We start from the raw sequence: 27823 nt of genomic DNA, 5'->3' as shown, positions 1-27823 counted from the left end.
AAAGAATGAAATTATGTCTTTGCAGCAACATGGATGGAATTGGAGGCCATTATCATATGCGAAACAACGCAGAAACAGAAAGTCAGATACTGCCTGTTCTCATGGGGCTCCTGGAAACCGAAGCTGATAGGTGAATGGATGGATAGGTGGATGAATAGATGGGTGGAATGGTAGGTGGGTGGATTGGTAGATGGGTGGATGAGTGGACTGGTGGATGGATGGATGAATGAATGAAGGGGTAGGTGGATGATGGATGGGTTGATGGACAGATGAGTGGATGGGTAGATGGGTGGATGAGTGGATGGGTGGATGGATGGACAGGTGGATGAATGGATGAGCAGATTCGTAGATGGATAAACAGATGGAATTGTGGACTGATGGACTGACAGCAGGTGGACGGGCTAATTAATGGACATATAGATGGTTAGATAGACAAGTAGATAAACAGATGGGTGGGTGGATGAATTGACTGACAGATGAATGAACAAACAAACGGACAGTTGGATGAATGGACACATAAGTGAATGCATGGTGGGCTTGATGAATGGATAGCTGGATGGACAAATAGACAGACAAATAGATGCATGGGAAAACAGATGAATGGTGGATAGGCAAGAAAGGTTTGTAAACCAGGAAGGTTAGATTGATATTCAGGCATTGCCAAGGGATGGGGAAACTGAGAAACCTGGGCTGGAAACAGAGCCCTAGGGATTTGAATGTGGTAATCAAGAAGCTGGGAGGCGAGGGTATAAGAACCCAGGACCCTCTTCTGGTGGTAGGGAAGCCCATGTGAACAGATTCAGAGGGAAGGAAGAAAGCAGCACTATGCTGAAGACCCTACCCCTGAGCCCAGCCTCAGCCTAGGGATAGCCTAGGCAGTGGGGGTGCAGGGCCACAGGAAAAGCCAGGCCTGATAGCCTGCTAGATCAGAGCCCTCACCCAGCAAGGCTGACTCCAGAAAGTGGAGGCCCCAAGAGGCCACCCCTTCCAGCTCTGACCCCAATGAGGTGACTGTTGGCTACATAGGGATCTCAAAAGAAGCAGGCATTTGTTGGGTTAGAGCAAAAGCCTCCCAGTGGTGTGGCAGAGCTACACGTTCTCCCTCCCATCCTCCCTCCCCAGCTTAGCCCCCAAAGTCATCCCTCTCAGTCCCAGCTTCCTCTGGGCAGGGGGCCTGGACCCCATGGCTTCCCAGGCCAGCCCTTTGAGCACCACCTGCCCCAGCCGGCCAGAGACTTCCTGTATGTAGCGCAAGAGATTTATGCAAACGGGTTGGGGCGGTGATGTCACCCCAAGGGGACTATCTCCCAGCGGCAGGCCCTTCGATAAAATCAGGAACTTGTGCTGGCCCTGCAATGTCAAGGGAGGGGGCTCACCCAGGGCTCCTGTAGCTCAGGGGGCAGGCCTGAGCCCTGCACCCGCCCCACGACCGTCCAGCCCCTGACGGGGCACCCCATCCTGAGGGGCTCTGCATTGGCCCCCACCGAGGCAGGGGATCTGACCGACTCGGAGCCCGGCTGGATGTTACAGGCGTGCAAAATGGAAGGGTTTCCCCTCGTCCCCCCTGTGAGTACCGGGACTCCTCCACCAGCCTAACCCGTGGCCCTCGGACGCCTGCCTGCCTGCCCACGAACCCGCCAGCCCACCCACTGCCCTCCTGGCTTGCTATCAGTGGGAAGTCAGGGTTTCCTCCCTGGAACTCCTGGCCTGAGACCCAGCGAGGGGGCCATTGGCTTCCTCGGAGCATGCCCTGGCGGGCTGAGGCCAGGCCCACGGTGGGGCTGTGATCGGTGGGGCCTGAACAGTTATTTATAGACAGGGCTCGGGTGGCAGGCGGAGGCTGGGGCTCCTGGGGAGGGTGCTGGGCTGAGGATGGTGAAGGCGGTGGTAAAGAGGTAGAGGAGGGAGATGGGGGGACTGGCTTGGGGGAGGCCGGTCCCCTGGATGGGAAGGGGTTGAAGGCAGGAGGCAATGGGCAGAAGTCTTGGCCCATGGCCTTGGGGCTCCTGGAAACCAAAGCTGATGGAACTCTGGGTCCCCAACGCCCAGTCTGGGGCCTGGCACAGAGGACATGATTGTTGACCAAAGGGTCAGGGCCATGGGCCCACAGGGGTACCCACAGGAGACAGGGACTGGTGCTGGAAAGGAGCCAGGAGTGGAGCTGAGACTGTGCAGTTAGGGCTGGCCCCAGGGCTGGAGTTCAGGGAGAGGCGCGGCAGGGGACAGGGCTGGGACAAGGCCGGGACTGAGATTGGGGCTGGGTGGGACCTGGGGTGAGCATGTGACAAGTGAGAATGGGGGCTGAGGCTGGGACAAGGACAGGGACTGGGTCTTGGGGGTGAAGAAGTGGGAGCCCCAGGGGACCCCGAGAAGAGAAGGGCAGATCGCCACTGCTCCTCACTCTCAGTGACAGTTGCAGCCTTAGGCAGGTGTCAGACCAGGGTCCCTCACAGAGGACCCTTCTCCCTTTTCCCACCCCATGACCTCTCAGGAGTGAGGAGGCTTGAGGGGAGCCGGGAAGGGCTTGGCAGGCTGCCCACCTGAATCCACTTTCCTGGTCTAGAGGCAGCTCCCTTCCCCCACTATGCCCCGGCTCAGAGCCACCCCAGGAGGCTGGGAGGCACCCCAGGCCTGACATCACACCAACCCGACCAGAGCCGGGCTGACATCCTGCAGCGAGGCTGTACTACCTGGAAACCCAGAGGGGCAGGCTCAGTGCTGGGCTCCTGGCCTCCTCACTTGGCCAGCCACAGGCAGGACCAGGCAGGACCAGCCAGCCTGCTGTGGCATCCACACCCTGACACCCCTTCCCACCTGGGACCACGAAGTGGGCGGCCCAGGCAGAGGGTGACGGAGGTTGTCTCAGAAAGAGCCAATTCTGCCTCAAGAAAGCCACAGGCCCACTGTCTCTGATCCCTGACCTCTCAATTCTGAACTCCAGGTGGAGCTAGATGGGTGGCAGAGCTCCTTGGGCCATCCCTAGGCACCCCCAGCCCTCTCTGCAAGCTCCAGGGTCACTCTGAGTGTCTCCTGGTAGGGTGGGCTCCCAAGGCAGCCCCGGTCCCCCAAGCCCAGCCCTAAGGGCCACAGTGACTGTTATGCAATCCTGGGCCACACACTGCGGGGGCGGGGAGGCCTGATGACTGTTGGGAAGGCTCCTGGGTGTGCACGGCCCTGTGTCTGTGCCAGTAGGGGGAGGAGGACAGGGAGGAGGGAGGAAGGCGGGAGGAAAGAAGGAGGACAGGGAAGAGGGGGAAGAAAAGGAGGACAGAGGGGAGTGAGGAGGGGGAGGAGGAAGCAAAGGAGACGGGGGGGATGCAGTGAGGAGGGAAGGAGGAGGATAGGGAGGACTCAGGAGGGAGAGTGAGGGGATCAAGGCCCTCCATGCGCTCGGCCCCTAAGTCTGCCTGGGTGACCCCTGCACCAACCGTCAGTGTGGAGGGTCATTGTGGTGCCACTCTTGCCCAGGCTGTGTGAGAGGCATAGGCTGTGAGAGTGGGGCTGGGCAGGCAAGTGTGTGCTGTGCGGTTGAGTGTGCAGGTGGAATGTGAGTGGCTCTGGGGGTGTGAGTGTGTGTGTTGATGGCTGGAACGTGGTGTCATGTGAGTGTCAATCAAGGAGACTCTGCGTGTGTGCATGAGCTGAGTGTACAATGTCTCTGTGAGGTGGGTGACATCTGAGTGGGTATGAAGATGTGTGTGTGAGGGATAGTGTGCAGGCGCCTGCATGGGGGTGGGTAGGGGCTGTGAGAGTGAGTCCTCGTGTGGGATTATGAGTGTGAGGGTGACACAGGGATCGTGTGGACATGTGCATCAGTGTGACCAGGAGAGGTGTGTGGGATGAGGATGGGGGCACACAGGCATGAGTGTGAGTGTGAGGTGGCTATGGGGAGTAGCCCAGCAGAGGGGGACCCTGGTCCTCTTCTGACCTCTCACCCCCAAGGTCCCTGTCACCCCTTTTCAGGCCTTCTGGGTCCCCTGCCCCACTCTCTGTCCCAGTTCCAGGCAGAGGGAGGGCTGTAGGTCCAACGCAGCCACTGAGCCAGGGAAGGTGATGGGGACCCAGAGTGCGGGGGTGCTGCAGGCCTGGCTGGGGTCCCCCACCATGGTGCAGGCCCTGACACCTCCTCTCTCAGCAGCCATCAGAAGACCTGGTGCCCTATGACACGGATCTATACCAACGCCAAACGCACGAGTATTACCCCTATCTCAGCAGTGATGGGGAGAGCCACAGCGGTGAGTACGGGGCCTGCCACGCCCCCATCCCCCAGCCCAGCCTGGGCTCCTGGGGTCTGGAGAGAGAAAAAGAATAAATGATTCCCAGGATTTCTTTGGAATTCTGAGAATCAGATCAAGTTTGCTCTCAAAGGCAGTGAACTGCAGCATCATCGCTGCACCCCCACACCTGAGCCTCCATTATGGAGCCTCTGCAGTGTGTCAAGGTGCAGAGTTCATTTCTTCCATGGTTATCTGCTGGTTCTGTCCTTGTGGTCTTCTTTATAAACAAGGAAACAGGCTTAGGGTGCTAGGAGACTTGCACAAGGTCACACGGCTGCTGGGTGGAACCCAGGTCTGTCCGCTCCAGGTCCTGTGCTTTTTTTTCTGCCCCTGCTTAACTACCCACCTCCTCCTCTCTGTTCTCGTCACTCTCTTTGTCCCAAACTCCCCACCGGCACATCCGCACTTCCTGGATGTGTGGTTGGCAGGGTTTCCTAACCGTGGCACTGCTGACATTTTGGGTGGGATGATTCCTGGGTGGGCTGTCCCGGGTACCGTAGGAAGCTTAGTGGCATCCTTGCTTCTACCTACCACATGCCAGGGGCATGGCCAATCATGACAACCAAAAATGTCTCCACCCATTGGCAGATCCCCCCGGGAGGCAAAATCACCCCTAATTGGGAACTGCTGGGCCAAAGGAAAACCTATGGGAACCTCTTGTTCAGCAGAGGCCGAGGCCCCCAGTTTGCTGAAGTGGGAGGAAGAGGCCTGGGCCAGGGTGTCCTTCTGTCTGTCCAGTCCTTCTGGGTCTGACTGTCTGCCCCATAGCCCAGCCTCCGTCCTGGAGCAAATTCAGGGGATGGGAGAGAGGCATTAGGTGCCTGGGACCTGAGCAGGGGGCTGCGGGAGGTTGCCCAAAGTGGATCTTGGCTTATTGATGTAGACATCCCTGACCCAAAGCGAGGTGGCCTAGTCAGTGGGTGAGTCGTCACTGGGGAATTCCCTCAGGGCGTCTGGGACCCGGGCAGACCAGCGACTGGGGTGTCTGCACCTCAGAGGGCAGAGGCCCACAGCCTAGGAAGGTGTCACTCCTGAAGGCCACCCCTGCGGCCAGTCATGCCTGTAGCTCCATTCTGCAGATGCACCTGTGGCGGTCTCAACCTGATGGGCCCAGCTAGGGATCCACATGTGCCTGGTCCACATTTAGGGCCCCAGATTCATCCGGAACTCAGACTGGAAGCCATATCCCAGGGGTAGGTGGATATGCCTCCAGGCCACAGCTGGGAACGCACAGGCATCTTTTAGAATCTTTCAGGGCTAGAAAGCCTTTAAAATATCCTTTTTAATTCCTTCAAGCTTATTTGTAATTATGTAAAAAACACATCCTCTTGGTGGGAAACCCAGGCAATGTAGAGAGAAAGTCCCCCTCCTGCAACTCCATCCCCAGCTCTCCCTACCAGAGTGAAGAGCCCGGTCTGGGGGACCCAGAGACCACGCACCCACCTTCCCAAGCGGTTCCAGGACTCCAAGAGGTCCCGCTGGGCCCTGGGACAGGCGCCCCCTGGTGGCTCGGGTCACCACAAACAGTGCTGTCAGGCCTCCTCCAACAAGGACGCATTCTCCCTGGCCCAATCCCTCTTCAGTTCACTGGGCTTGGGTGCGTTTCCTTTGGGCCTTTTGCAGCCTCAGTTTTCCTTCCTGTAATATGAGGGCGCTGCCCACATAGCTGGAAACCAGTGAGCCTGGGGCTGGGCCTGATGGAGTGAGCACTTTAGAGAAAGCATGTGTTTTCGTGGCTCAGGGTCCAAGCAGGTTCCTTATATCTCAGGTGGGACTCTAGGAATGACTCCTGATTGGATGCCTGGGCACCCCGTTTTGGTCATGAACCCCTAGTTCCTCCAGAGACTCCACCAGTGTTCCCAGGTGTCCTCGGCCTTGGCTCTGTCCCACTCTTAATCACTGCCAATCAGGGCATTTGGGCTGTCCTTTTCTTTTTTTTTTTTTTTTTTTAGGACAGTCTTGCTCTGTTGCCCAGGCTAGAGCGCAGTGGCCCAATCTTGGCTCACTGCAACCTCCGCCTCCTGGGTCCAAGCGATTCTCTTGCCTCAACATCCCAAGTAGCTAGGATTACAATCGTGCACTACCATGCCTGGCTAATTTTTGTATTTTTAGTAGAGATGAGGTTTTACCATGTTGGCCAGGCTGCTCTCAAACTCCTGACCTCAAGTGATCCACTTGCCTCGGCCTCCCAAAGTGCTGGGATTACAGGTGTGAACCACCGCGCCCAGTCTGTCCCTTTTTTTTTTTTTTGATACGGAGTCTCGTACTGTCGCCCGGGCTGGTGTGCAGTGGCACAATCTTGGCTCGCTGCAACCTCCGCCTCCCGGATTCAAGCGATTCTCCTGCCTCAGCCTCCCAAGTAGCTAGGATTACAGGTGCCTGCCACCACGCTTAGCTAATTTTTTGTATTTTTAGTAGAGACAGGGTTTCACTATGTTGGCCAGGCTGGTCTCGAACTCCTGACCTGGTGATCCGCCTGCCTCAGCCTCCCAAAGTGCTGGGATTACAGGCGTGAGCCACTGCGCCCGGCCGGGCTGTCCCTTTTTATACCCGCTGGAAGGTATCGTCTGAAGACTCAACCATAGAGACCCCCACACACTTCTGTCAATTCCTGCACGTCCTCTTTGTCCACATTTTTAGGTACCGAAGCTTAGTGAAAAAGCTTTGGCCCAGCCCTGGCTCCATCACTTACCAGCTGTGAAAACTTGGGGCAAGTAACATAACCTTTCTGAGTCCCTATTTCCCCATTTATAAAACTGACAGCATGAAAATACTTACCTCCTAGGGCTGTGATGATTCAGCGAGGTAAGGCATGTAATCTATGAGGTAAGGTAACATGCAGAGGACGAGGCCCGTGCTAGCTTCACTGCATTCCTCAAGGCAGGAGGGACAAAGCGGCTGGGGAGTGGGAAAAGCACAGAGGGCTCTGTGAGAGACCAACTGGGTTATTTTCCACTGACCCAGGGGACAGTCAATCTGCCACCCACCCCCACATCCATGCACTCACCCTCCCATCCACCCACCTACTCGTCCATCCTGCCAGCCGCTTCCCATCTGATCCACTTTTCCTCCCTATTCCATCCATTAAATAGTTTCTGAGTATCAGACACTCTTGTAGGCTCTGGGGAGTCCATGATGAGCACCAGACAAGGCCACTGCTCTCACAGAGCTCACTCTCCAGCGAGGGGATGGGGACATAAAGAATTAAACAGGCTGGGCGTGGTGGCTCATGCCTGTAATTCCAGCATTTTGGGTGGCTGAGATGGGTGGATCACGAGGTCAAGAGATAGAGGCTATCCTGGCCAACATGGTGAAACCCCATCTCTACTAAAAATACAGGTGGTGGTGCCCACCTGTACTCCTAGCTACTTGGGAGGCTGAGGCAGGAGAATCGCTTGAACTCCGGAGGTGGAGGTTGCAGTGAGCTGAGATCGCGCCACTGAACTCCAACCTGGTGACAGACAAAGCGAGACTCCAGCAAAAAAAAAAAAAAAGAATCAGACAAAGAGACCGTTTTCTGCAGATGTAATGCGGAGTGTCTACATGGGGGGCTGCTTTCATTTGAGTGGTCAGGGAAGGCCTTTGAGGTGGCAGCTGAGCTAAGAGAAGGAACTCGTAATTCACATGTGACCATAGGCAGGGGAGAGGTATTCAAGGTAAAGGGAACAGAAAGTGCAAAAGCAGAAAGGACCCTGACAGAGGACCAGAGAGGCCAGTGAGCACAGGGCAGGGGACAGAAAGGGAAGCCAAAGGGGTCAGCTGCTCACGCAGGGTGAAGGCCATGGCAGGCATTTGGATTTTATCATACACACCATGGGAAGCCACTGGGGAGTTCTGAGCAGGGAAATGACATGACCATGATCTGAATAACCTTCTGTGTATGTGTGTGTGCTGAAAATTTAAATACATTTACAATCTTTTTTTTTTTTTTAAGACGGAGTTTCACTCTTGTTGCCCAGGCTGGAGTGCAGTGGTGTGATCTTGGCTCACTGCAACCTCTGGCTCCCAGGTTCAAGCGATTCTCCTACCTCAGCCTCCTAAGTAGCTGGGATTACAGGTGTGCACCACCATGCCCAACTAATTTTGTATTTTTTAGTAGAGATGGGGTTTCACCACGTTGGCCAGGCTGGTCTCAAACTCCTGACCTCAGGTGATCCTCCCACCTTGGCTTCCCAAAGTGCTGGGATTATAGGCATAAGCCATCACGCCTTGCCTTTTTTTTTTTTTTTTTTTTTTGAGATAGAGTCTCACTCTTACCCAGGGTGGAGTGCAATGCATGATCACAGCTCACTGCAGCCTTGATCTCCTGGGCTAAGGTGATTCTCCCACCTCAACCTTCCGATTCACTGGGAGTACAGGCGCCTGCCACCATGCTCAGCTAATTTTTGTATTCTTTGTAGAGATGGGGTTTCGCCATGTTGCCCAGGCTGGTCTTGAACTCCTAGGCTCAAGCAATCCACCCATCTCGGCCTCCCAAAGTGCTAGGATTACAGGTGTGAGCCACTGCGCCTGGGCAAAATCTTCTAATTTTTATTTTTACTATTTTGGGGTCTTATTTATTTTTTGAGACGGAGTCTCGCTCTGTCACCCAGGCTGGAGCGCAGTGGCGCAATCTCGGCTCACTGCAACTTCTGCCTCCTGGGTTCAAGTTATTCTCCTCCTGCCTCAGCCTCCCGAGTACCTGGGACTACAGGCACATTCCAACACGCCCGGCTAATTTTTGTATTTTAATTTTTATTTTTTTGAGACAGGGTTTCACTGTCTCACCCAGGCTGGAGTGCAGTGGCGCGATTTTGGCTCACTGCAACCTCTGCCCCTGGGTTCAAGTGATTCTCCTGCCTCAGTCTTCTGAGTAGCTGGGTAAATAGGTGCCCGCCACCATGCCCGGCTAATTTTTGTATTTTTAGTAGATACGGGGTTTCACCATGTTGGCCAGGTTGGTTGAAATCCTGATCTCAGGTGATCCACCCGCCTCAGCCTCCCAAAGTGCTAGGATTACAGGCGTGAGCCACTGAGCCCAGCCTAATTTTTGTATTTTTAGTAGAGATGGGGCTTCATTATGTTGGCCAGGCTGGTCTTGAACTCCTGAAGCAAGTGATCCACCTGTCTCAGCGTCCCAAAGTGTTGGGATTACAGGCGTGAGCCACCGTGCCTGGCCAAGACACTGTCTTAAAAAAAAAAAAGAAAGAAAGAAAGAAAAGGCTGGGCATGGTGGCTCACGCCTGTAATCCCAGCACTTTGGGATGCTGAGACAGGTGGATCACTTGAGGTCAGGAGTTAAAGACCAGCCTGGCCAACATGGTGAAACCCCATCTCTACTAAAAATAAATTAGGCCAGGCCCAGTGGCTCATGCCTGTAATCTTAGCACTTTGGGAGGCTGAGGCAGGTGGATCACCTGAGGTCAGGAGTTTGAGACCAACCTGGCCAACATGATGAAACTCCATCTTTACTAAAAATACAAAAATTAGCTGGGCATGGTGGCGCTTGCCTGTAGTCCCAGCTACTCAGGAGGCTGAGGCAGGAGAATTGCTTGAACCTGGGAGGCGGAGGTTGCCGTGAGCCAAGATCGCACCACTGCACTCCAGCCTGGGCAACAGAGCAAGACTTCGTCTCGAAAATTAAAAAAAAAAGGCAGGGTCTCACTTTGTCACCCAAGCTGGAGTGCAGTGGTGCAATCTTGGCTCACTGCAGCCTCTACCTATGGGGTTCAAGCAATTCTCCTGCCTCAGGCCCCCAAGTAGCTGGGACTACAGGTTTGTGCCACCATGCCTGGCTAATTTTTTGTATTTTTTATAGAGATGGGGTTTCACCATGTTTGCCTAGGCTGGTCTCGAACTCCTGGGCTCAAGCAATCCTCCTGCCTTGGCCTCCCAAAGTGCTGAGATTACAAGTGTGAGCCACCACGCCCGGCCTAATTTTTAATTATTAAAGTAACAAATATTAATTGCAAAAACTTTAAAAATACAACAGCATATCAAGTAACACATCCCCCTCTTTTCAATCTCATTTCCCACTGATAGAACCTTAGTTTATCCTTACAGACGTTTTATTGTGTGTATATAATCCTAAGTGTTAGTAAGTATATATACATACACATGTATATTTTATTCATTCAAAAATGGAATTTCATATCATGCCATTCTGCATTTCTCCATGACATATGTAGCATATCAGAGATTGATAAAAGCTATTTTTCCAGTCTGTCTTTCTTTTTTCTTTTCTTTTCTTTTTTTGAGATGGACTCTCGCTCTGTCGCCCAGGCTGGATTGCAGTGGTGTGATGTCAGCTCACTGCAACCTCCACCTCCCGGGTTCAAGCGATTCTCCTGCCTCAGCCTCCCGAGTAGCTGGAACTACAAGCGAGTGCCACCACGCCCAGCTAGTTTTTTGTATTTTTAGTAGAGGCAGGGTTTCACCATGTTAGCCAGGATGGTCTTGATCTCCTGACGTTGTGATCCACCCGCCTTGGCCTCCCAAAGTGCTGGGATTACAGGCGTGAGCCACCACGCCCGGCCTCCAGTCTTTCTATTCCAGTGCTATGTAAATGTACAAATGAAGATGTGGAATAGAGACTTAGAGCATTATTTATTGGCAAATATTTATTGAGTGCCTTTGATGTGTCAGGCAGCTTGATTTTTCAGTTAGAGATATATTTTATTTACTTGTACAATCAGAATTCAACTTTAGTCATTCACAACACACACACACACACTCACATTTCTCCACACATCCCCAATTCATTACTCTATATGGTAACATTTGTTAAATCAGTATTTGAATTTTCCACTGTTATGACCATGTGGCTATTACTCACAGCTGAGCCACATGGCATCCTTTCTTTACCTGTACTTTCTCATATCCATATTTCTTTTAATTATTATTATTATTTTTTTTATGAGACAGTCTCACTCTGTTGCCTAGGCTGGAGCACAGTGGCGCAATCTCTGCTCACTGCAGCCTCAGCCTCCTGGGTTCAAGCAATTCTCCTGCCTCAGCCTCCTGAGTAGCTGGGATTACAGGTGTCCGCCACCACGCCCAGCTAATTTTTGTATTTTTAGTAGAGATGGGGTTTCGCCATGTTGGCCAGGCTAGTCTTGAACTCCTGACTTAGTGATCTGCCTGCCTCGGACTCCCAAAGTGCTGGAATTACAGGCGTGAGCCACCATGCCTGGCCTTTTTTTTTTCTTTTCTTTGAGACGGTGTCTCTCTGTGTTGCCCAGGCTGCGGTGCAGTGTGCAATCTCAGCTCACTGCAGCCTCCACTTCCCGGGTTCCAGCAATTCTCCTGCTTCAGCCTCCTCGGTAGCTGGGATTACAGGTGTGTGCCACCATGCCCAGTTAATTTTTGTATTTTTAGTAGAGGTGGGGTTTCACCATGTTGGCCAGGCTGGTCTCAAACTCCTGACCTCAGGCGATCTACTGGCCTCAGCCTCCCAAAGTGCTGGGATTACAGGCGTGACCCACTGTCCCCGGGCCTCATCCCCATATTTCTGACGGGAAATGTAGCAAGGAGATAAGAACTCTTCTGAAACCAGGCTGCTGAAACTCATCCCCGATCTCCTCCATTGCTATCTGGGTGACCATGGGCAAGATCTCCAATCTCTCTGTGCCTCAACTTCTTCATGACAATACCAACTTCACAGGATGGCTGTAAGGACTGAACGAGCTACTGTATGTCAAATGCTTAGAACAGTGCCTGGAAATAGCAAATGTTTTGTACAGATTTGTTATCATGGTCGTCTCCTAAGAAAGGGTGTGTGGGAGGTGAGGTTTTTGTTGTGGTGGTGATGGTTTTATTTTGTGTTTTGCCTCATGTCTTTTATTCTATGCTGTCACTTAATTAATCATAGTTTGGCTGTGCATGGAAATCTAAGTTGAAAATCATTTTTTCCCTTAGAAATTGGAAAGCATTTTTCTACTGTCTTCTGGTTACTAGAGTTTTTCCTATGAAGTCTGATACCACTCCATGTTCTTTTAAATTTCTTTTATAATTAACCTAGCTTTTTGTTTGTTTCATTTGTTGTTGTTTTCTCTCTCTCTCTCTCTCTCTCTTTTGTTTTCTTTCTCTGGAAGTTTTTAGTATCTTTTCCCAATGTCTAATGATTCAACTGAATAAGCTTTTTAAAAGGTCACTCTGGGTGGAGAGCAGATGGAAAAGAGGCAAGAATAGGAGCTGGAAAAAAGAACATTGAGGAAACTATTGCAATAATCCAGGAAAGAGATGGTGGTGACCTGGACAAGGGTGGTGGCAACAGAGACAGAAAGGGGGGGACAGATTCAAGATAGATTTTGAAGGGCTCACAGGATTTGCTATTGTTTATTATGCTTTTTGTTTGTTTGTTTGCTTTTTTGAGACAGTCTCACTCTGTCACCCAGGCTGGAGTGCAGTGGCGTGATCTCGGCTCACTGCAACCTCTGCCTCCTGGGATCAAGTGATTCTCCTGCCTCAGCCTCCCGAGTAGCTGGGATTACAGGCATGCACCACCACACCCGGCTAATTTCTTTGTGTGTATTTTTAGTAGAGACAGGGTTTCACCATGTTGGCCAGGCTGGTCTTGAAGTCCTGACCTCAGGTGATCCACCCGGCTCAGCCTCCCAAATAGCTGGGATTACAGGAATAAGCCACCATGCCCAGCCTATTACTCTTTTTAATTGTGGTAAAATACACATAATATTAACCATTTTTTAAACCATCTTAACCATTTCTTTACATTTTAAGTGTATAGTTCTGTGATATTAAATATATTCACGTTATCATCACCATCCATCTCTATAATTATTTTCATCTTGCAAAACGGAGACTCTGTATTCACTGAACAACAGCTCCTCATTTTCCCTCCCCCCAGCCTCTGGCAGCTACCATTCCACTTTCTGTCTCTATGAATTTGCCTATTCTAGGTACCCCGCATGAGTGGATTCACACAGTATTTGTTCTTTTATGCCTTCATTTAGCATAATGTTCTCAAGGCTTACCCATTTACCCATGGTGTAGCACGTGTCAGCATTTCCTTCATCTTTAAGGTTGAATCATATTCCATTGTATGCGCGCGCCACGTTTTGCGCATGTGCCACGTTTTGCGTATCCAGCCGTCCGACACTTGGGGTGTTTCTGCCGTTTGGCTATTGTGAAGAATGCTGCTATGAAGAAGGGTGTGGAAAGACCCTGTTTTCAATTTTTTTGGATATATACCCAGAAGTAGGATTGCTAGATCATATGCTAATTCTATTTTTATTTTTTTGAGACGGAGTCTCACCCTGTCACCCAGGCTGGAGTGGAGTGGTACGATCTCAGCTGACTGCAACCTCCGCCTCCCAGGTTCAAGTGATTCTTCTGTCTCAGAATCCCGAGTAGCTGGGATTACAGGTGTCCACCACTATGCCCGGGTAATTTTTGTATTTTTAGTAGAGACAGATTTCGCCATGTTGGCCAGGCTGGTCTCGAACTCCTGACCTCAGGCGATCTGCCCGTCTTGGCCTCCCAAAGTGCTGGGAATACAGGTGTGAGCCACTGCGCCCGGCCTATTTTTAGCTTTATTAAAAATTAAACCATCGGCCGGGCACAGTGGCTCACGCCTGTAATCCCATCTCTTTGGGAGGCTGAGGCAGGCGGATCACAAGGTCAAGAGATTGAGACCTGGCTAACATGGTGAAACCCCATCTCTACTAAAAATACAAAAAATGAGCCAGGCGTGGTGGTGGGTGCCTGTAGTCCCAGCTACTCAGGAGGCTGACGCAGGAGAATGGTGTGAACCTGGGAGGTGGAGGTTGCAGTGAGCTGAGATTGCCCCACTGCACTCCAGCCTGGGCGAGAGCGAGACTCCGTCTCAAAAAAAAAAAAAAAAAAAAAAAAATTTAACCATCATCTATTTCCCATAGTGGCTGCATCATTTTACATTTCCAACAACAGTATACTAATATCCTAATTTTTCTGCACCTTCACTAACACTTGTTATTTCTTTCTTTTTTTTTTAACTAGAAGCTATCCTAATGAGTGTGCTGGGATTTGCTATTTACGATAGGATTTTTTTTTTTTTTTTTTTTGAGGCAGGATCTCACTCTGTCGCCCAGACTGGAGTGCAGTGGTGTGACCTTGGCTCACTGCAACCTCCACCTCCCAGGCTCAAGTGATTTTCCTGCCTTAGCCTCCCAAGTAGCTGGGATTACAGGTGCATGCCACCACGCCCGGCTACTTTTTGTATTTCTAGTAGAGACGGGGTTTCACCATGTTGACCAGGCTGGTCTCAAACTCCTGACCTAAAATGATCCACCCACCTCGGCCTCCCAAAGTGCTGGGATTACAAGCATAAGCCACCGTGCTTGGCCTACAATAGGATTGATGAAGAAAAGAGTTCCAAAATGTGAATTCTATCCATCCATCCATCCATCCATCCATCCATCTATCCATCCAATTTCCATATACTTCTTCATCCTTTCATAGCACTAACCATCTACACATTCATTAATTTATTCACACACCCATCTAATCATCCACTTAGCCACCTTTCCAACTATCCTTCCCTCTACCTACCAAGCCCTCCATCTTGCACTGGCCTATCCATCTAATAAATATATACTAAGTATCTTTTATATGCCAGGCACATTGCTAGATGCTGTGGAATGAATAAAACACAGGTTCTACAAGATCCATCTTTGTAACAAGGAAAAGAATTAAAACTCTAATAATTAGAATCCAAGGTAGAGAGTAACAAGTGCCCCGAAACCTTCAGTTCTCTGTTCTCTGAGCCTGTTTCTTTTCTTTTCTTTTCTTTTCTTTTCTTTTCCTTTTGAGACAGCGTTCCACTCTTATCGTCCAGGCTGTAGTGCAATGGTGCGATCTCTGCTCACTGCAACCTCCATCTCCTGGGTTCAAGCAATTCTCCTGACTCAGCCTCCTGAGTAGGTGGGATTACAGATGCCTGCCACCACGCCCAGCTAATTTTTTTCCTATTTTTAGTAGAGACAGGGTTTCAACATGTCGGCCAGGCTGATCTTGAACTCCTGATGTCAGTTGATCCACCTGCCTTGACCTCTGAGCCTGTTTCTACGTCTGAATAATTTTCAGGAGAGGCTGGGCTTCGGGAGCCCTAGTCTAGTGGTCTATGATCTTCTGAGAAGGTTTTTTTCTTGGCCCCTCCTTTCCTGATTCCTCATCTTTCTTCTCTGTTTTGATCACACTTTTGCTCCCCTGGGAAGAGCCCAGGGCTTCAGGCTGGAGGTTCTGTTCTGAGGAGATAAGGTCAGCTGAATGACACTTAAGGCTTGACATTTTTTGTGGGGTTGTTTTGAATATGATTTTATTTTTATACTGATGACGTACAGGTGTTAGTGACACCAAAAAACTGAGTAAGACTAGGGATGTGTGGGTAGGACTTTGGCCCCAGATTAAGAACTGGTTTAGAGGGAGGAAATGAGAGATGAAGATGAATGGGTCATTTCTGGCTGGCTGGATGATAGTTGGATGGATAATGGTTCCATGATGAATGGATGGATGAAGGATAGATGGGTGGATGATGGGGGGATGAAGGATGGATGTAGGGTGGATGAAGAATGACAGGTGATGGGTAATGATGGTGGTCAGGTGGATAAAAGTACTCATTAAAATCTCTCAGTGTTGGCTGGGTGCAGTGGCTCATGCCTGTAATCCCAGCACTTTGGAAGGCCAAGGCGGGTGGGTCACAAGGTCAGGAGTTTGAGACTGGCCTGGCCAACATGGTGAAACCCCATTTATACTAAAAATACAAAAATTAGTTGGGCGGAGTGGCAGGCGCCTGTAGTCCCAGCTACTTGGGAGGCTGAGGCAGAAGAATCGCTTGAACCCAGGAGGCGGAGGTTGCAGTGAGCCGAGATCGTGCCACTGCATTCCAGTCTGGGCGAAAGCGTGAGACTCCATCTCAAAAAAATAAAATAAAAAATCTCTCAGCGTCACCACAGGTCTTACTGAAAGTTTTCATTAATCATCTTGTTTCTCAGAGGTGCTATGGTATAGTGGTAAGATTTCAGTCCTTGGGGTCAGATACAGGTGGGTTTGGGTCCTGATTCTATCAATATCTGCTGCAAAGGACTTAACTTCTCTGAGCCATAGATTTCTCCTATGCAAAAGATAGATTATACTGTAGTGGCCACCTCCTGAGTGCTAGGGTTAGGATTAAATGAGATAATGTGGATTGAACACTTAGCACAGTGTCTGGTATATAAAAAATACGCTAAAGGCTAACTTTTGTTGATCATTTAATCAAATAGCGATTGAGATCTACTGCCTGTTGGGTGCCTACCGGTCTGTAGAAATGAGGGTCCAGAGCCATGTCCAGATGTTATGCAAATGACATTATATTCTTTCGAGGAGCTGAGAGTCATGCTAAGGGGGCATATGGGTGACCCCTGAATGGATGGTCTGGGTGGCCCAGTGAAGGGACATAAAGAAATAAAGCAATTTGTTCTCGAAGAGTCATCCGGAAATGGGGTCCAAAGAGCCCAGGAGTGCTGACCTCTGCACTAGGAAGGATTCCTTGTATTGTGTTCTCACAGAGGGCTCTGTATTTGGAATATTTCTGCCTACCAGACAGTATTTATTACATAATTGCCTGAGCACCAAATCACAGGTAAAGGCGAGGTATCCATTGGGCCTTCTGAAACCTTAATTGTAGCTCGGGAGTCTCAGTTGCAGCCTTCAGGAGACTCCGGGTGGAATTCCAGAGTTTTTGTGAGCACAAAACCTCCTTGGGTGGCTTTAGATGCAGAGTCCCAGCTCCCCTTAGTGCTTCTGCTTCAGTGGGTCTCCAGCAGGATCCCACATTTACAGGCTTTTCCAGCCTCTCCAAGTGATGGATGAAGGTGGACTGAGACCAGCTTTGGGAAATGCTGGCCTCAGGCTGGGACCACCAGAGTGAGGTCATGGGTCTAATGGGGAGCTAGAACAGAGGTGGGGGTGCGGAGGAAAACAGAGCAATTGGGTGCCTCTTACCCCACACCTAAGGGGTGCATGCACTCAGGGTCCCTCCAGCCCTGGAATGGGAGTGGGTTCAAGGATGGGGGTTTGATGGCAGGATCCATTTGGCATTATACCAGGGCACTCCAACTTGGGCAGGGGAAGGCAAAAATGGGCAGAGCCAGAAGTGGGGCTGAAGCAGGGATCAACAACTGGAGAGGAATCATTTCACCAAATCCCAGAGCCCCAGGACAGCCTCCTCACTAAAGAGCAGAGCAAACTCTCCTACAGCGAGGAGAGTTTCGGGATCTTGTTAGCTCACTGCAAGATGAAAATGCAAATTAAGGCCAGACGCCTGTAATCCCAGCACTTTGGGAGGCCGAGGCGGGTGGATCACGAGGTCAGGAGATCGCGACCATCCTGGCTAACACAGTGAAAACCCGTCTCTACTAAAAAATAGAAAAAATTAGCCGGGCGTGGTGGCAGGCACCTGTAGTCCCAGCTACTCGGGAGGCTGAGGCAGGAGAATGGCGTGAACCCAGGAGACGGAGCTTGCAGTGAGCCAAGATCGTGCCACTGCACTCCAGCCTGGGCGACAGAGCCAGACTCCATCTCAAAAAAAAAAGAAAATGCAAATTAAGTTTTGTTTTGTTTTCGCTTCAGGTTTAGATAATTTTGCAGAGGAGAGTCTCAGAGGCTTTTTTTTTTTTTTTTTTTTTGGAGACCGAGTCTGGCTCTATTGCCCAGGCGGGAATGCAGTGGCATGATCTCGGCTCACCACAACCTCCGCCTCCCTAGGTTCAAGGGATTCTCCTGCCTCAGCCTCCTGAGTAGCTGGGATTACAGGCACCTGCCATCAGGCCCAGCTAATTTTTATATTTTTGTAGAGACGGGGTTTCACTATGTTGGCCAGGCTGGTCTCAAACTCCTGACCTTAGGTGATCTGCCCACCTTGGCTTCCCAAAGTGCTTGGATTACAGGCATAAGCCACCATGCCCGGCCTGAGAGGCTTCTTAAGAGGCTAGGATTCAGCTGGGCTCGGTGGCTCATGCCTGTAATCCAAGCATTTGGGGAGGCTGAGGTGGGAGGATCACTTGAGCCCAGGAGTTGGAGGCAACATAGTGAGATTCCATCTCAATTTAAAAAGAGATTTTTTTTTTTTTTGAGATGGAGTCTCACTCTGTCACCCAGGCTGGAGTGCAGTGGTGTGATCTTGGCTCACTGCAACCTCCGCCTCCCAGGTTCAAGCAATTCTCCTGCCTCAGCCTCCCACGTAGCTGGGATTACAGGCGCCTGCCATCACGCCCAGCTAATTTTTGTATTTTCAGTAGAGACGGGGTTTCATCATGTTGGCCAGGTTGATCTCGAACTCCTGATCTCAGGTGATTCGCTCGCCTTGGCCTCCCAAAGTGCTGGGATTACAGGCGTGAGCCACTGCACCTGGCCTAGAAAGACATTTTTATTTTTAAAAAGAGGCAATAATTGATTCATTCATTCAGGAAATGTTTGTTGAGTGCCCACTCTACTTAGGCACTGGGAAGACGGAGGTGAACAAAACCAGTCCCTGCCCTCATGGTGCCATGCTTGGGCTTCAACTGCAGTGACAACATGGTCCCCTAAAGTTATTTCTCTGGGCCATTGACTAAGGTGGCCAGGAGCAGGGAGAACAAGAGGAAAGAAACATGTATTAAAAGCATTTGCTCTATGCTTGTTCAAGTGCTAATCCAGGCTTTTTTTTTTAGTTAAAAAAAAATTTTTGTAAGCCCCTCCCCCTGCACACTGAATACTTTTTTGTTAAGAGACAGGGTCTCAGCTGGGCGCAGTGGCTCATGCCTGTAATCCCAGCACTTTGGGAGGCTGAGGTGGGCAGATCACGAGGTCAGGAGATCAAGACCAGTCTGGCCAATATAGTGAAACCCCATCTCTACTAAAAATACAAAAATTAGCTGGGCATGGTGGTACATGCCTGTATTACCAGCTACTTGGGAGGCTGAGGCAGGAGAATCACTTGTACCCGGGAGGTGGAGGTTGCAGTGAGCCGATATCGTGCCACTGCACTCCAGCTTGGGCAAGAGTCAGACTTCATCTCAGAAAAAAAAAAAAAAAAAAAAAAAGAGACAGGGTCTCACTCTGTCACCCAGGCTGGAGGCAGTGATGTAATCACAGCTCACTGCAGCCTCAAACTCCTGGGTTCAAACGATCTTTTCGTATCAGCCTCCCACGTAGCTGGGACTACAGGTGTGTGCCACCATGTCTGGCAAATTTTTAAACATTTTTTGTAGAGATAGGGTCTCACTATGTTGCCCAGGCCGGTCTCAAACTCCTGGGCTGAAGTGATCCTCCCTCTCCAGCCTCCTGGGTAGCTGGGATTATAGGTGTAACCACACTCAGTGGGAATCTAGGCTCTTTAGAATAAACTATTATTATTATTAATAATAATGATAATGATGAAGTTAATGTTTATCAAGGTCTTACTTTGTGCCAAGTTCTAGTCTAAGCACTTTGCAAGCAATAGGTCATTTGCTTCTCAAAACAAGCCTGTGAGATGGGTGTAATTGTTAGCCCCATTTAACAGATGAGGACACAGGCTTGGAGAAACAGAATGACCTGCCCATTGTCACACAGTGGTAAATGGCAGAGCCAGAACTTGAGCCCAGCTCTGCCTTTCTCTCCTCTCTGCCATGTGGCTTCCTAAAGGTGGGAGTCTGGGTTGTCTGGACTGTGAGGCCAAATAATTATACATGTAGACAAGGCCTCAGTAACTACCCAGGTGCATTTCTGACTTTTAGAGTGGGGAATGAGAGGCTCTGGGAGAAAAAAATGTCTTGTCCATGGTCATACTGCAAAACTACTACTGAGCAGGTTTAGAAAGCGAGTACTCCGAGATCCAGTCCAGAACCAAAAATCATGATTATCTATTAGGGATGTGTGATTAGGTGTTTGTGTGAGAGAGAAAGAGAGATGCGGGCAGACATGTGTACACCTTTGTACACACGTACACACGCACGCATGGCTGGTGGTGGACTTGTCCCAGAGACACTGCCTGGACCTGGAGTCTCGTAGGCGCCCTCTTTGGCCCACATGAGACAGCCGATCTTGTCACTTTATTACCACGCTTCATTTTGGACCCCGAATTGCGCCCAGGAAGTCCCGCAGATGTGTGGCAGTTTTCGTTCCTGGAAAAGGTGCTCATGCTGAAGATCTTCCCCAGTTCCAAGACAGGGCTTTTGGTGGCATGGGGCTATTCCCCGGACTTCAGTCTCCTCCACCACAGACTCAAGGAACCCACAGGGTGTTTTCCAGGAAAGTCTCAGGTCCCAGGAACCTCACGGGAACACAGGTGCCACTGCTTAAGGTCATGGCTTTGAAGAGGAAGGGCCACCGTGTGCCTGGACAAGTTCTAGTGTGTGAGGAATGTCAGCCCTGTGACTCTGCTGTCACACCTTGGCCATGTGACAAGGCCGTGTGAGTGTGTGTGTGTGAGACAGAGAGAGAGACTGTGGGCAGCCAGGGAGCTCAGGAACCCGTGGGAGGTTTTTTTCTTTTCTTTTTTTTTTTTTTTTTTGAGATGGAGTCTCGCTCCGTCACCCAGGCTGGAGTGCAGTGGCGCGATCTCGGCTCACTGCAGCCTCCGCCTCCCGGGTTCACACCATTCTCCTGCCTCAGCCTCCTGAGTAGCTGGGACTACAGGCACCCGCCACCACGCCCAGCTAATTTTTTTGTATTTTACTAGAGACGGGGTTTCACTGTGTTAGCCAGGATGGTCTTGATCTCCTGACCTCGTTATCCACCCACCTCGGCCTCCCAAAGTGCTGGGATTACAGGTGTGAGCCACTGAGCCCGGCCGAGTTTTTTTTTTTTTTTGAGGCAGAGTCTCACTCTGTCGCCAGGCTGGAGTGCAGTGGTGCAATCTCGGCTCACTGCTACCTCCACCTCTCGGGTTCAAGCGATTCTCCTGCCTCAGCCTCCTGAGTAGCTGGGATTACGGCGCCTACCACCACGCCCAGCTAATATTTTGGATTTTAGTAGAGATGGGATTTCACCACGTTGGCCAGGATGGTCTCAATCTCCTGACCTCATGATCCGCCCGCCTCGGCCTCCCAAAATGCTGGGTTTACAGGCGTGAGCCACCGCGCGCGGCCCTGGCTGGGAGGTTTTAACAGGATAGGAGGGGAATCAACTTTCCCTGAGGGCCGGCTCTGGTGCGAGGTGTTTTACAAATGTGTACTCATTCGTATCTTCCCAATAACTGTGATCCCCATTTTACAGGCAACTCAACTGAGGTTAGAGAGGCCACATATGTGCCTGAGGTCACACAGCAAGTAAATGGCAGAGCCAGGATTAGACGCTCGGTCTGTGTGACTGCACAGGAATCAGGATGGAATTGCTGAGAACACGAGCTTTGCTTCAGCCCTGAGTCCTGGCTGTGACCCGGATGCTTTTGACCTTGGGCATGCTATGTAGCCGCTCGAAGCCTCAGTGTCCTCATCTATAAAATGCAGGCCTAGAGTAACCATGCAGGTGGCGAGGGTTAAACGAGATGGTTAGGCCCCATATGGCCTGGCAGTATTATTTAATGTTACTATAACCTTTTCCTGCCCTGCCCAACCCTGAGCTCACCCCATACTGCCTGGCTGTCCCCCACAGACCATTACTGGGACTTCCACCCCCACCACGTGCACAGCGAGTTCGAGAGCTTCGCCGAGAACAACTTCACGGAGCTCCAGAGCGTGCAGCCCCCGCAGCTGCAGCAGCTCTACCGCCACATGGAGCTGGAGCAGATGCACGTCCTCGATACCCCCATGGTGCCACCCCATCCCAGTCTTGGCCACCAGGTGCATGCCACCGCCTGCCCCGTCCCCCAGGAGACTGCCAGGCCTGTGGTGGGGCCCGGGAGCTTCACAGGAAGCTGACACAGGCTCTTACCCAACTCAGCTTCCTGCCCCACAGCGCCAACGGCGGCTGGAGCTCCAACGGCTGCCGCCTGACCCCCCAAGTGACCTCATGACCCCACACCCCTTATCTCGTCTCACCCCGAGTATGGACAGACCCCAGATAATTCTTGCACCCTCACCGAGCCTCCCCATCCCAACACCTTGTTGTGGGCCCTCCTAGGCCTCACTGTCTGCCACCCCCATTCATTAGCCCTCATGGATCCCACACCAAGTCACTGAACACCTCTACTGACCCTGCCTCTCCCCAGTGACCCTCCCTACTGACCCTAACCCGGATCAGTGACCTCTGCTGACCTCTACCACCCCTACTGACCTCCAGGGTCCCTCCACTCACTCATCACCCCACCTATGAAACCCCCTTCCAGACCCAACGCACCGGTCCCTAGCATGCCCTCTTCTGACCCCAGCCTAATGCGGGTCCACACAGCACCGCTGCAGGGAGGAGAACAAGGCACCACTTCCCCGGTGCCCACAGTCCTAAACCAGGAGGCCCAGCTGGGAGGGCTGGGTGGGCTGGATGTCAGCACCCCTCGCCCCACAGCCTGCACCCTATGTGCAGCACCTCAACTGGCCCCCCTTTTCCCTGGTCTTCCCCCAGTCTCCTGTGCCTGCCATTGTCCCCTGCCCTCTGCACTCCTTCTCTCCCCAGCTGACCTCCCTCCCAGCCCCCCTGAGCTGTAAGCTGGCCCTTCCTGACTCTGATCTCCTTCCCCCACCGTCCAGGTCTCCTACCTGCCCCGGATGTGCCTCCAGTACCCATCCCTGTCCCCAGCCCAGCCCAGCTCAGATGAGGAGGAGGGCGAGCGGCAGAGCCCCCCACTGGAGGTGTCTGACGGCGAGGCGGATGGCCTGGAGCCCGGGCCTGGGCTCCTGCCTGGGGAGACAGGTGGGGCACCTGGCCCTCCACCCTGGCCCCGACCCTGGCCGTGTCTGTGCCCTGCCCCCACCCAGCCAGGCCAACTGACCCAGCAGCCACACCACCGAGTCGCGTGTGTGTGTGTGCATGTTTGCCAGTGTGTGTGTTTTGTGGGGCTGTCTGTGGCTGTCTCTGTGTGTGTGTATCTGCTGTGTAGTGCATACGGGCATCTCCATGAAGTGTGCCAGGTGTGTGTGTCTCTCTGTGCCATGAGTGTGTGTAGATCTGGGTGTGAGCAAGTGTGCAGAGGGTGTGTGTGCACAGGTACGGGCAGGTGCATGTGTGCAAGTGGCTGTGTGAGTGGGTGTGTGAGAAGGTGAATGTGAGAGCTGGTGTGGCTGAGAGTGGGTGTGGCCATGTTTGTGTGTCTGTCAACACATGAATGTATTTCAGTGTGTGTGAGCAGCTGTGCACGTATGATGTCAGTGGGTGTCAGCAGTGTGTGGGTGTGCCTGTATGAGCACGAATGTGAGCATGGTATATGTGAGTGGCTGTAAGCAGGCATGTGTGAGTGATATGTGTGAGTGGGGGTGTGACAGCAGGTGTGTGAGCAAGTGTATATGTGTGAATGTGTACGTAAGCAGGGATGTGTGTGATATGTGTGTGTGAATGGGCATAGGTGTGTGTCAGTGGATGTGTGAGTGGGTGTGAACATGTTTGAGGGTGTATGTAAGCAGGTGTGTGTGAGCAGGAAGGTGTGAGCTGGGGTGTGTGAGCATGTATGTGTATATGTGAGCAGGTTTGTGCATGTATGTGAGTGGATATGTTTTAACATGTGTAAGCATGTGTGTGTTCCCGTGTGTGAGCAGGTGTGTGTGGGGGGTGAGGACGTGCTTAAGCACCTGTGTGTGTGAGCATGTGTGCATGTGAGTAGGTGTGTGAACAGGTATGTGTATGTGTGAAAGCAGGTGTGTGAATGAGTGTGTGAGCATGAATGGGTGTGAGTGGGCCGGGTGTGGTGGCTCACGCCTGTATCCCAGCACTTTGGGAGGCTGAGGCAGGCGGATCACCTGAGGTCCGGCGTTCGAGACCAGGCTGGCCAACATGGCGAAACCCCGTCTCCACTAAAAATACAAAAATTAGTCAAGCGTGGTGGTGAACGCCTGTAATCCCAGCTACTTGGAAGGCTGAGACAGGAGAATTGCTTGAACCCGGGAGGTGGAGGTTGCAGTGAGCCGAGATCGTGCCATTGCACTCCAGCCTGGGCAACAAGAGCAACTCCATCTCAAAAATGAGAATGGGTGTGATGTGTGAGTGTGAGAGCAGGTGTGTGGGAGCATGCATGAGTATGCATGTGTGTGAGCTGCTGTGAGTGGATGTGAGAGCAGAATGTGTGTGAGCATTTGAGTGTGCAAGTGTGAGTGGTTGTGTGTGAACAGGCGTGTAAGCATGCAAGTGGATATGCATGAGCAGAATGTATGTGCATGCGTGAGCAGGTGTGAGTGAGGTGCAAGTGTGTGTAAGTGGTGTGAAATATGAGCAGGTGTCAATGAGGTGTGAATGAGCTGGTGTGAGCGTGTGTGTGAGTGCATAAGTGAGCAGCTGTGAGGTGTGAGCATGTATGTGAGCAGGTATGTGATGTGTGAGCATATGTGTGAGCATGTGTGTGCAGATATGTGTGGGCAGGTGTGTGAGTGGGTGTGAGATGTGAGCATGTGTGTGAGGTATGAAGTGTGAGCATGTGTGAGGTGTGAGCATGTGAGTGGGTGTGAATGTGTGAGGTTAGCATGTGTGAAGTGTGAGCATGTGTGTGAGTATGAGTTTGTGAGCATAAGTGTGTGTGAGACTTGGTGTGAGGTGAGGAAGTGTGTATGGATAGGTGAGCATATGTGTGAGCAGATGTGAGCATGTGTGAGTGGGCGTGTGCGTGAGTGAATGGTGTGAGGTGTGTGAGCACAAGTGTGTGAGCAGGGGCGTGTGTGGGGCTGAGCAATGTGAGATGTGAGCAGGTGTGTGTATGCAAGTGTGTGTGAGGTGTGGGTAGGTGCGATCATATGTGAGTGGATATGTGGGAGTGAATGGTGTGGTGTACGTGTGTGTGAGCAGGGGCATGTGTGTGCGAGGGTGAGCAATGTAAGGTGTGAGGGTGAGCAGTGTAAGATGTGTAAGCAGGTGTATTTGTGCAAGTATGTGTGAGCAAGTATAAGCAGGTGTGATTATGAGACCTGGTGTGAGGTGTATGAGGTGTGTGAACATGAGTGTGTGAACCTGGTGTGAGGTGTGTGTGAGCAGGTGTGAGTGGGCGTGTGTATGAGTGTGAGAAGGTGCATTGGGTGTGACCGTGTGGGGGCAGTAAGTGGGTCTGAGTGTGTGTGCATGTGTGTGAGTGGGTGCATTGGGTGGGTGTGAGTGTGCATGTGAGTGGGTGTGAATGAGGTGTGAGCATGAGTGGGTGTGACCAGGTGTGTGAGTGGGTTGTGAATGTGTAAGCAGATGCAGTGTGGGTTTGAACATGTGGGTGGGTGCAAGCATGTGAGTGGGTGTGTCGTGTGGGTGCCAGTGTGCGGGGGCATGTTAGTGAATGAGTGTGAGCATGTGTGTGGGTGTGAGCTGGTGCATTGTGTGGGTGTGTGAGAAAGTGTGACGGTGTGTGAGGGCAGATGTGGGTGTGAATGTGCAAGTGGGTGGGTGTGGGTGCAATCTGGTGTGTGGGTGCATTGCACAAGCATGTGTGTGAGCATGTGGGTGTGAGTCTGTGAGCACGTGCATTGTGTGTGCATGTGTGTGATCAGATACATTGTGTGTACGTGTGAGCGTGTGTGGGTGTGAGCATGAGTGAGTGGTTGCATTGTTTAAGCATGAGTGTGAGTGGGTGTGAGAAGGTGCGTTGTGTGAGCACGTGTGTGAGTGGGTGTGGGCGTGATGTGTGAGCATGAGTGTAAGGAGGTGTGGGTGAGTGGGTGCGTTATGTGGATGTGTGAGCATGTGTGTGTACTTGGTGCACTGTGTGGGTACGAGTGTGTGCGCGTGGGGGGGTGAGTGCGTGGGTGTGAGTGGGTGTGTGTGAACGGGTGTGTGTGTGCAAGCAGGTGTGTGTGTGTGAGTGTGGGTGCGTTGTGTATGCACGCCCGGCGCGGGCTGGGGCAGCCGTTCCCCTGCCCTTCCCGGCCACCCCGTCCCCGGGCCCCTGTGCGTACGCAAGGCGGTGGGGGCGGCTCCCATGTGGGCCCCGGGCCCCCTCCCACCGGGCCCTCCCCCCGCAGGCAGCAAGAAGAAGATCCGCCTGTACCAGTTCCTGTTGGACCTGCTCCGCAGCGGCGACATGAAGGACAGCATCTGGTGGGTGGACAAGGACAAGGGAACCTTCCAGTTCTCGTCCAAGCACAAGGAGGCGCTGGCGCACCGCTGGGGCATCCAGAAGGGCAACCGCAAGAAGATGACCTACCAGAAGATGGCGCGCGCGCTGCGCAACTACGGCAAGACGGGCGAGGTCAAGAAGGTGAAGAAGAAGCTCACCTACCAGTTCAGCGGCGAAGTGCTGGGCCGCGGGGGCCTGGCCGAGCGGCGCCACCCGCCCCACTGAGCCCGCAGCCCCCGCCGGGCCCCGCCAGGCCTCCCCGCTGGCCATAGCATTAAGCCCTCGCCCGGCCCGGACACAGGGAGGACGCTCCCGGGGCCCAGAGGCAGGACTGTGGCGGGCCGGGCCTCGCCTCACCCGCCCCCTCCCCCCACTCCAGGCCCCCTCCACATCCCGCTTCGCCTTCCTCCAGGACTCCACCCCGGCTCCCGGACGCCAGCTGGGCGTCAGACCCCACCGGGGCAACCTTGCAGAGGACGACCCGGGGTACTGCCTTGGGAGTCTCAAGTCCGTATGTAAATCAGATCTCCCCTCTCACCCCTCCCACCCATTAACCTCCTCCCAGAAAACAAGTAAAGTTATTCTCAATCCATCCTCTTGCAGCACAGAGTCTCTTTTAAAATTTGGTGTGTATCTCTTCTGGCCCCTGTGTGCTGCGACGTCTCTTTTTGTCATTTGTCCATCGGGTGTTTACCGAGGACTGTACCCAATGCTGGACCCTGGGAACATGAGGACCAATGACACAGAGCGCCTGACCAGGAGTTAGAGTTTGGTGGAAAGAACAAGTCCTCAGTTGTGATTAGGAGAGCAGATCCTATTTAAAAGCTCTCTACTCCTGATAGTTGTTTTTAAGCCTTGATGAGGTTTGAACTCATATGATGATGATGATGATGATGATGACCATGACCAGCAACAACATTTGATTTTCTGGTCAATTAGTATCTGCCAACCTTGAGATGTGGAGTCTAATATCACTCCATTTTATAGAATGGGAAACTGAGGCTTGTAGAGGTCAAATTATTTCCCCAAGGTCACAGCCGTTGAGTGGCCAAGTTGGATCACACTCCAGGTCTGTCCCGACACGTCAACATGGAGTGGGAGGCCTTGCTTATCTGGAAGAGGATACTCTTCAGCATTCCGAGGACAGGAATTAAGCCCCAAAGCTCCTGTGGGCCGCAAAGCGTTCTCACTAGCTGCACGCCCAGCAGGACTTTAGACCCAAGTGAATCCCTGGTGGGACCCCCAGGTTCTATTTGCTTTCTAGCTCCTAGCCACAGCAGGGGAGAAACAGACCAAGCTGAGCAGAGAAGCCTGTAAGTCCTGTGTTTTTCTCCAGACGGTAGCAAGTAGTGGCAGTAGACAGCCTGGGAGTGAGGGACTTCCCAACGCTGTCAAAGACCTTAGGGAACCCAGATTCTGGGGCCATTATCGTAGGGACAAATACCCGCCCCAC

General features: G+C 52.0%; 1 protein-coding gene across 2 annotated transcripts; it reads left to right on the top strand.

The window, feature by feature from the left end:
• Positions 1-1317: 1317 nt before the first annotated feature.
• On the top strand, positions 1318-26962 carry SPI1 (Spi-1 proto-oncogene). Of its 2 annotated transcripts, none has more exons than XM_008968105.3 (5): positions 1318-1566; positions 4136-4235; positions 21849-22036; positions 22880-23042; positions 26276-26962. In XM_008968105.3, exons 1-5 carry the CDS (start codon positions 1522-1524, stop codon positions 26593-26595), a joined length of 816 nt encoding a protein of 271 aa, XP_008966353.1. In that variant the 5' UTR covers positions 1318-1521; the 3' UTR covers positions 26596-26962. The 2 variants fall into 2 exon arrangements, with proteins under 2 accessions (XP_008966353.1, XP_003815229.1); XM_003815181.4 differs by having other exon boundaries at positions 1319-1566; positions 4139-4235.
• Positions 26963-27823: the final 861 nt, after the last annotated feature.

Source organism: Pan paniscus, chromosome 9, assembly GCF_029289425.2.
Source record: "Pan paniscus chromosome 9, NHGRI_mPanPan1-v2.0_pri, whole genome shotgun sequence".
Taxonomy (NCBI): Eukaryota; Metazoa; Chordata; class Mammalia; order Primates; family Hominidae; genus Pan; species Pan paniscus.
The sequence above is the reverse complement of the archived record's forward strand: the minus strand, read 5'-3'. Positions and strand labels throughout refer to the sequence as shown.